Below are 9,641 nucleotides of genomic sequence, written 5' to 3' on the forward strand. Positions count from 1 at the left end.
TTATCTGTAAAATGAAGATTGTTTTTTAAGTCTGTATTGTTCTGCTCCAATAGAAGGCAAGGTGACGGTGAATGAAAGAGTCATGTGTGCCTGATTTTTCCCCCAAGCCCCAGGGTCTGTCTAGTCTACAACCTGGCACACAGGCAATCCTCTAAACTGAATAAATGAGCACAAGTGACTTCAGTGCGGAAACCTGACAAATACGCTGCCTCACCCAGATGATGAAAGTCAGTGTCAATAGTCATTAATCATGTTGATAGTCTGTACCCCTGATATAATGTTATAGAAATAGCACTTTGTAGAGTATACTCCTTCCCCAAACCCACAACCCCAGTCTAACCATGAGACAAACAGCAGAGAAATTCCGGTGGCGGGGCATCCTACAAAAGATTTGACCAGTCTTCCCCAAGCTGTCAAGGTCACCAAAACCAAGGAAAGTTTGAGAAACAGGCACCGCCAAGAGCCTAAGGAGCATGACAACTAAATGTGGGTTCGTGGATGGGATCCTGGATCAGAAGAGGGGCATTAGTTAACGACTATGAAACTATCTGAACAAATGTATCAACATAGGTTTATATGCAACAAATGTAACATACAGATGTTAATAATGGGGGAAGCTATGCCAGGTGGGAGGGGCACATGCATCCTCTCTGTACTGTCTTCTCGATTTCTCTGTAAATCTAAAGCTGTTTAAAAAAAAAAAAAACCTTAAAAAATAAAAAACGGTGGCCCCCCGCAACGGCTTCCGGCGCGCATCTCCCGGAAGCAAAAATGGGCTCTGCCCCTCACAAAGATGGCGGCGGCGGCATCGCAAAGAGCCCGCCCTATGCACGGATGGCGGCGCCGAAGGGGCGGAGCCGGAAGCGCTGACTGGCGGGAGCGCGGGTCCGCGGAAGGCTCGGGGACGCGCAGGGCGGCGGGGGTCTGGGCATGAAGCTGGGCCGGGCTACACTGGGCCTGCTGCTGCTGGCGCCGCTGACGGTGCGGGCGGTGGAGCCCATCAGCCTGGGACTGGCCCTGGCCGGCGTCCTCACCAGCTACATATCCTACCCGCGACTGTATTGCCTTTTCACCGAGTGCTGCGGCCAGAAGCGGAGACTTAGCCGGGAAGGTGGGGCGCGGCGGCGGCTGGGGGCTGCCTCTAGGACTGAGGCGGGGGGGTGGGAGGCGGGCCTCGGGGCCCGGGGCGCAGGAAGCCCGGGCAGAGCTGAGGCTGGCGCGGCCGGGACCCGGAACCGGAGTGGCCGGGGTGCGGGGTGGGGCCTGGCCCCGGGAACGCCGCCGGAGGCAGCCCGGAATTTGCTCGGACACTTAGGAGGCGAGCTGCAGGTCGGGCTGCTTCCCGCAGAAAGGGGGTGGGAACGGTTGTCAACTTCCTCCCAAGAGAGCTTTGCCCCTTCCCGGCCGGAGACAGAAAGCATGGTGGGGACTCGTCCTGCGCGGCCCCAGGGCTGGAGGAGCAGCCCTGGGGTCAGGGGCACACGCTGGCGGCGGAGGAGCCAAGCACCTTTTCGGGAAGGGAGCCTGGCTCCGGCCGGGGCTGTGGAGGGTAGCGCCGGCAGAGGAAGGGCTCCTGGGCCCCCCGTCCATCCCTGGGCCAGGTGCTCACACCTCAGCGCGTCCCAAGGTGCTTGCAGAGCTTAGCCGGCTTTGCGGGCTTCCACCTGATCCTTCCTGTAAACTTGGCCACATTTTGCCAGCCGAGCGCCCCCGACCCCGCTCCTGACTGGCTTTGTTTTTCCCAGTGCTGCAGAAGGATCTGGACAGCAAGCTCTTTGGACAGCACCTTGCCAAGAAAGTCATCTTAAATGCCTTGACTGCCTTCGTAAGCAACCCGAAGCCTAAGAAACCTCTCACCCTCTCCCTCCACGGGTGGACTGGCACTGGCAAAAACTTCGCCAGCAAGATCATCGCGGAGAACATTTACGAGGGTGGATTGAACAGTGACTATGTGCACCTGTTTGTGGCCACACTGCACTTTCCACACGCCTCCAACATCACTCTGTATAAGGCAAGCACCGGAGTTCGGAATCCTTCCTAGATGGTGTTGGGTTTGGGGTTTCCTGGCTGTGGGATGGGATTTGGGAGTTGCCTGTTGAAATGAGTGAGCCCTGAAAACAGCTACGTGTGTCGGTTTCCCGTTGAGAAACGTGGAAGTTACAGAGGGTTTCAGATGCACGAAGCAGTTACATGATCACATTTTGTGGTTTCCAAAACAGGCCTGGTGTGATACTGGTTTTAGTAAGTGGGGTCAGAGGATTTTACAGATGGACAGGATCAAATCCACCTTAAAGATCATCAAGTCTAGCTCATTTTGTAAAAGTGGCAACTTTTCTAGAGAGCCCGAAGTTTGTTTAACTGCAGTGTTGCGGAATGCTTTTATTTTATATCTCTGGTTTACAGCCTGGATTGGAGTCCTCACTTTCCAGCCTACCAGCTGTGTAATCTTGCAGAGGTCACCTAACGATTCTGAGACTCAGGTTCTTAATGTCCGTAAAACAGAGGTGGTGAGAATTCAGTGAACTCTGTCAAGTATGGGCCAAGGTGCCTGCCTGCCACATGAGCATGCAAATAGGTGTTCACTGTCACCTTTTTAAATCCATGCAACACACCTGCAAGGTGGCAAGACACTCAGCAATACAGCCTCACCCACAGAAACCCATTTTTCCCTTTTGCTCAGTGGACGTGAGATGGCCAACTGTCCTGGGTTCCCAGGATGTGCGATTTTCCGTCCTAACCCTGGGAAAGTGCCAGATAACTTGTGACAAGTTGGTCATCCTAGTTAGCATTCTGACTCTACTACTTAATAGTTGTGTGACTTTGGGCAAGGGACTTAACCTCTCTGGGCCTCGGCTTCCTCAGCTGTAAAATAGGGACTTCAGTAGTGTGCGCGGCTTTGATGGGTCTGGGGAGATCACACTCATACGTTACGGGAACAGCGCTGAGCACAGTGGCTGTACTGAGTGCTCAACACATGCTGTCTGTCCTTCCCTGAAAATTGGGTAGCAGCGGGGGGGGGGGGGGGACCGTGGCAGCTGGAGCCTAGCAGATATGCGTGAATCCTTGTTTAAACACTGACTTGCTTGGTGGGGGGAATCCCCCTGCCCCACCCCCGCCCCCCCGCAAGTCAGTCCAGCTCTCTGGAGGGTCTCCCCTGTGCCTAGAGGCTAGCCTGTGCCCTTAGAGCATAATTACTGCTTAGGTGGGATGAGTGCAAAGGAACATTGTAACCGTGTTCACAAGAGCCAAGCAAGGGTCAAAATCATAAGAAGTCAAGACCTACATTGTAACTTCCAGAGTCCTCTCAGAAAACAGCTCATTTCTCTTCTTCATTTGGGGGTGGGGGGAGCGGGAGGCTTGGTATCTAGGAAGGACCACAGCTCAGATTTCTGATTGAAGGGTCCTTTCTCCTTATCTTGATTGCTTAGTACCTTAAGAAGTGCCTGAATGTGTTCTGAGGGAGTGCTTCTGTGTAGGCAAAAATGCCAGGCATTGTTCCAGAAACTCAGGAGTGTTAGCTCACCACACTCATGCCACAGCCCGGACGCTCTGGAGTCCAGCTGCCTCGCTTAAAGAAGCCCGCGTTTCTTATTTCCCCGTGGGAAACACAGAGCACCTTCTCAAGGCTATTCTAAGGACTGAGTGGCGGAATAAGTCACTTGGTCTCCGCTTCTTTCTAGATGGGCTGGTGCAGACAGGAAACGGGCCGGTGTGCACAGGAAACAGCAACATCACTATTTTAATGACAAAGGGCCAGCAACTCAGTGCCCCAGCACTGGTATCAGGCAGGGTGGGATTCAGGTCCCAGGTCTGCCACATAGTAATTTTATTATTTTACTTATTTTTAAATTTTTAAAAAAATTTTTGATTTGAGAGAGAAATATAGATTTTTGTTGTTCCATTTATTTATGCATTCATCGGTTGCTTGTATGTGACCTACTGGGGATTGAACCTGCAACCTTGGTGTATCGGGACGATGCTCTAGCCAGCCGAGCTACCCAACCAGGGCAATTCAAAGAGTAATTTTATAATCTTATAATCTTGAACAAGGTGAAGAGGCTCTCTGTGTCCGTTTCCTCATCTGTGAAATGGGTATAGTAATGCCCACTAGGTGGGGTTGTGGAGAAGCAGAAAAGCGCTTGTGTGTGTGCCTTTCCTGGCACAGTTCCGAGACCATGCCGAGCACTTGTAAATGCAGCCTGTGTCAAAGCACTTGCCGCGCTCCTGTTGGGCGCTGGGGGTGCGCTGGCTGAGAACTCTGTGTTGGCCTCCCCCTTGCCCTTCAGGATCAGTTACAGCTGTGGATTCGCGGCAATGTGAGTGCCTGTGCGCGGTCCATCTTCATCTTCGACGAGATGGACAAGATGCACGCTGGCCTCATCGACGCCATCAAGCCTTTCCTAGACTACTATGACCACCTGGATGGGGTCTCCTATCAGAAAGCCATCTTCATATTTCTCAGGTACGTCCAGGGCTGGGACACGGGAGAGCAGCCCTGAGCCCGAGCCCGTGGGCTTCGGGAGGAAACCCAGTCCTCATTCCCTGCACTTACCTTGCAGCAACGCGGGAGCGGAAAGGATCACAGACGTGGCTTTAGATTTCTGGAGGAGTGGGAAGCAGAGGGAAGAAATCAAGCTCAGAGACATGGAGCACGCCTTGTCTGTGTCGGCCTTCAATAACAAGAACAGTAAGTCCAGGAGCCTGTCCTACTGAGCTCTAAATCCCCGCGTGCCCACCTCCAGCGCTGGCTGGAAACGCAGATGTCGGGGGGCCCTCTGCAGACCACTTCTGGGCGGGATCCATGTTGCACGCCCCAGGTGGCCTTTGTGGACACCACAGTGTGAGAAGCACTTGTTTTTGTTTTTTAATTGAATGTATTACGGTGACATGGGTTAGTGAAGTATGTAGGTTTCAGGTATACAATTTTATAGTATCTCATCTGTTTATTGTGTTGTGTACTCACTGAGATGCATTTTTTTTTTTCAAAGACTATAGTCTTAGATTTCTTTGTATAGTCTTCACAGTAACCTCCTGGGGTGGAAAGTAGGTATTGCCACCCCCATTTTACAGCCGAGGAAACAGGCTCAGAGCCATAGCAGCTCGCCCAAGCCCATGCAGCCTGTTAGGTGTCCCTGGTTCCAGAGCCCGAGCTTCGGCTACCAAGCTTACTGCTCTTGCAGGGGATCGCACACCTTAGACCTTGACCCCTTGGAGGGGGGAAGCCACCACGGTGGAGGCTGATCTCCAGGGTGAAACCCGTGCGTTGTGTACGATGACCGTTAACCACTGCTCTGCTTGGGTTTGTTCTGGAGATTACGAAGCAAAAGTTCTTTGTAACAGACTTGCCAAGAAATTTGTAGTTCTGTAGAGTTGCGTGAACAGTACGGAGTATTTTATGTCAATGCGTGCAACTGGAATGTTATAGATAAAAGAATACTCTGTAACACGTTCAGTAGTTTCTTGGCACGCCAGAAAGTGTGGGCATGTGCACTGGAGACCTTAGCCTACACCCGCAGCAGGTGAGGCCAGGTGTCTGGAACCCGCGTTACAGGAGGTTCCAGAGGCCGCTGAGCATGCGCTTCAGAACCAGGCAGACCGGGCTCTGCCACCTGTGGACTGTGGCCCTGAGCAGGTGGCCGAGCTTGCACGCCTTCATCCTCCGACAAGTGGCTGTTGAGCAATGACGAGGTGCCTGGCACTGGTCTAAGAACTGGGCGCACGCGGTGAACAAAAACACAGAACTTCTCAGGCTTGCACCCTGATGACCGTGAGTGAGGACATGCATGTGTCGGGCGCTGGGATATGTCGATTAAGCTGCCGTTTTAAGTAGAGAGGTCGGGGAAGGCTCTCTGTGAGGGTGACATCGCGAGCCGTGCGGACCTCAGAGTGCACCTGGGGTCCCTGGAGCCGGCCCAGCCCGAACGAGGGAGAAGAACAGGCTGATGAGATGGAGCTGGGCTGGGGGTGCAGACCGCAGAGGGCCTGGGCCACGGCGAGGCCGGGGGTTTGACTCCATGGAGGGAAAGGAGCCCCCGGAGGGTTTCTGTCAGACAGGGACGCGCTCAGACTTGGCTGTAACAGGGCCGCACTGGCCGCTGGGCGGAGAACAGACTGTGGGTGGCCGGGCCGGGGGGGGGGGGGGGGGGAGAACAGGCCAGGAGCTGCTGCAGCAGCCCAGGGGAGAAATGCCGGGGGCTTGGGGCAGCCGGGTGGGGGTGGTGACCTTGTCGTTAGGAGACATTCTGAAGGTAGAAACAATAAGATTTCATGTAGGAATGATAGATAAGGCTCTGGTTTTGCAATTGCAGGGGTGGCACTGCCATTTAGGGGGACAGACCTGGGAGCCGCGCACGTGTGGGGGAGGGGCGGGAGGTGAAGATGGGCCTGCTCAGTGAGCGAGGGCACGCGGAGGCCTCCAGGCAGAGGGGGGCTGGCGGCTGGGTATTCCAGGGGAGGCTCGGGGGCGTCCGGCTGAGGGGACGAGCTGCGGAGGGTCCGTAGGTGGTTTCCGAGGCCGTCAGAGATCGCCCGTTCCACCAACACACTGTCCCTGGGTGCCTGTGTGCTTGGTTCCTTGCTCACCCTGTGCCTGGAGGTCGCCGCCTCAGCCAGGCCTGGCCTGGCCACCCAGCCAATTACCCGCCAGCCCTCCTTGCCCAGCGGCTGTCTCCGTCTCCCGTTCACAGCCTCCGGCGCTACGCGGCATTGTCCACTTGCTGGCTTGCGGGCGCCCCTGGCTTGTGAGCCACAGGAGGGCAGAGCCCGTGTCTGCCTGGCCCCGGGCTTCACTCCCAGGGCCCGGGGCGTGCCTGGCACAGAGGCAGCCTTCCCACGCGGGGAGTCCCTGTGCGCTGCAGGCCTGGGACCTGTCCCGTTCCAGCGTGGCGCTCAGCTTCATGCTTTCCCACGGCTTCAGACTCCACCCCGTCCTGGCACACAAACCCCGTTGTGATGCTGTGGTTTGTAGTAAGAAATATGTATTTGGTCTTCTCCCCTGTCCCTGGGACAGAGCTCCTAGAACCCTTGGAATTCCCGAAGTGGTAAGAGAGACTTAAAGGTATATTCAGAACAAACTATTTTCGATCACAGCCTGAATTTGTGTTGATGGGGGGACATTAGGAAAGCACCTGAGGGCCGGGGCTGGTTTCCAGGGGAAGCGACCTGCTTGTGATTGGAAGGCTTTCAGTCCCGCCCCCTGCCCTCCCGGGACGGGAGAGCCGCTGCGGGTTGGCTTGGCTTAGCGTAGTGAAGCCTAAGTGAAAACCAAGAAGACCAAGCAGCGTGGGGTGCAGTGAGCCTCCGGCCGTGAGCATGGAGAGGTGCTGGGCTTGTCTGCACATCGGCGGGGAGGCACAGAAGCCCCTGTCCTGTCCCCGTGCCTCAAGCTCTGAGTCTCTCAGTGGCAGTTGTCATTCACTGTTACTTTGTACTGGTCCCAGGTGCACAGCACGGCTGTTAGACAGTCCTGTGCTTTACACAGTGCCCCCCCCCACCCCGCCCCGTATCTTTGGGCCCGCCCGACACCACACCGGGTTATTACAACATTACTATGTTTGAGTCTCTTCCACTGGCTGCTCCCAAGTTACATTATTTTATAATGAACTGGCCGTCTAGTGAGTAAAATGTTTCCGAGTTGTGTGAGCTGCTCTAGCCAATTAATTGAACCCCGTGAGGGGGTCTTTGGAACCGCTAGCCAGCCGGTCAGAAGCGCAGGTGACATCCTGGCCTTGCAGTTGGCTGAAGTGGGGGTGCTGAGCCCTTGGCCGTGGGGTCTGACGCTGTCCCCAGGCGGGCGGTGTCGGACCCGACTTGGATTGCAGGACGCCCAGCCGGTGTCAGAATTGTGTGACAAACTGCAGTGGGCGTCAGACTCGGAGCAGGACGGCGGCACAGGAGGAAAGCAGGGGGCTGAGGGAGCAGCGGAGCAGCCGGGCGCGACCCTGCGGCGCGGTGGCCCCTCCGGACTGGGCATGCGCTGGGTCGGGGGTCCGGGAAGCCGCCGGGAAGTGGGGTGTCGTGCGGCTGGGCGGGTGCAGAGCCGCCCCCATCCCGGGGCCATCCCACGTTCTCGCCCTGAGGGCCCTAGTTTTGGACCCCCAAAAAGCACTGTCCGGTGCGGGCAGGCCAGCAGCAGCTGTGGGTTTCGACCCTGTTGCTAATCCAGCTGCAGAACCTCCAGTGAGTCGCAAGTTTCCAGAATAAAGAAGCGTCTGGTCCCCCTGGGGAATGCCTCACCTTCCCTTTCCTTGAAGCTCTGCCTGTCAGTCGCTCCTGCCCTCTCGGCTCTGCCTGTTCCGGGCCGCGGGCGCACAGCGGCCTGGGCCTCTGTTCCACCTCAGCTCCAGGAGTCACGTCCTGAGTGGTCACGCCAGCGCCCGCTGTGTAAGGAAGGTGTCCCTTTACTGTCGCCTTTGGCTTTTGTAGCAGCAGCTCGAGGGTGTGGCTCCTGCCTCGCTGGACCCTGAGCTCCCTGGGGGCAGGTGCGGGGCCTGGCTCCCCTCTTCGCCCAGGAGACGGGCGCTGGGTGGATGGGTGGGCGGCCGGCCGGTGGGTGAACAGCACCTGTTTCTTCTTCCCAGGTGGCTTCTGGCACAGCAGCTTAATTGACCGAAATCTCATTGACTACTTTGTCCCCTTCCTTCCCCTGGAATACAAACACCTGAAAATGTGCATCCGAGTTGAAATGCAGTCCCGAGGCTATGAAGTTGATGAGGACATTGTGACCAGAGTGGCTGAGGAGATGACATTTTTCCCCAAAGAGGAGAGAGTTTTCTCTGACAAAGGCTGCAAAACTGTTTTCACCAAGTTGGATTATTACTACGACGACTGACGGCGTGGCAGCCGCTGCCTGACACCCGGCCTCTCCGCGCACCTCCCCGCGCTTCCCCGGGACGGGAGTCCAGTGAATTTTCCCCGCTGGAGCGGACCAGCGTTTCCTGGGCGGTGTGCCCATTCGGCCGGGCCTGCAGGCCGTCACCTTGTGGACGTGGCCTCAGAAGGAAGGGCCCCAGGAGCCTTCCTGAAGGAAGTAGCTGCTCTCAGCCCACTGGGATCAGGGCTCATGATTTTTTAAAAATCATGTTTTAATTTCAAGTGTTTCTGTTTCAAGGAAGGATGAAAAAGTTACTGAAAATGTGATAACTTTATTTAAAATGGTTTTTAACATTATGAAAAGCTTTTCAGACTCTTTAGTTCTTGGGTTTGTGTGTTTTTTTTAAAGTTCCCACCATGATAACATACGCTGTGATGTCTTCACTGCAAAAAAATCCCAAGTTGGTAGCACGCGTCCCACAGGGTGGGGACAGAGGCCGCAGCAGTAACCAGGTCTGTCCCAGGGCAACCATCGCAAGGAGCAGTGACGCACTTATTTAGTTTTAATTTTTTATTGACTTTAGAGAGAAACATTGATTTGTTGCACTTACTGATGCATTCATCAGTTGATTTTTGTATGTGCCCTGACCAGGTCTCGAACCCACAACCTTGGCTTTATGGGGATGATGCTCACACAGAGCTACTTGGCCAGGGTGAACTATGTAGACAAAAGGACAAGGATGTAAGAGGACACAGGCAGAAGGTTTAAATGTCCTTCCCAAGGGTTTTAATCTCCGTAACATGGAACACTCGTTAGTGTCTCGGAAAGG

General features: G+C 55.3%; 1 protein-coding gene across 1 annotated transcript; it reads left to right on the forward strand.

Moving 5' to 3' along the window:
- Positions 1-880: 880 nt before the first annotated feature.
- TOR1A (torsin family 1 member A) lies at positions 881-9,174 on the forward strand. The gene is made up of 5 exons (XM_054584245.1): positions 881-1,111; positions 1,746-2,011; positions 4,287-4,462; positions 4,560-4,687; positions 8,580-9,174. Exons 1-5 carry the CDS (start codon positions 931-933, stop codon positions 8,828-8,830), a joined length of 1,002 nt encoding a protein of 333 aa, XP_054440220.1. The 5' UTR covers positions 881-930; the 3' UTR covers positions 8,831-9,174.
- The last annotated feature ends 467 nt before the right edge of the window (positions 9,175-9,641 follow it).

This window comes from Pteronotus mesoamericanus, unplaced genomic scaffold (genome assembly GCF_021234165.1).
Source record: "Pteronotus mesoamericanus isolate MK-2021 breed Mesoamerican mustached bat unplaced genomic scaffold, CSHL_Meso_final contig_78, whole genome shotgun sequence".
Classification (NCBI taxonomy): domain Eukaryota; kingdom Metazoa; phylum Chordata; class Mammalia; order Chiroptera; family Mormoopidae; genus Pteronotus; species Pteronotus mesoamericanus.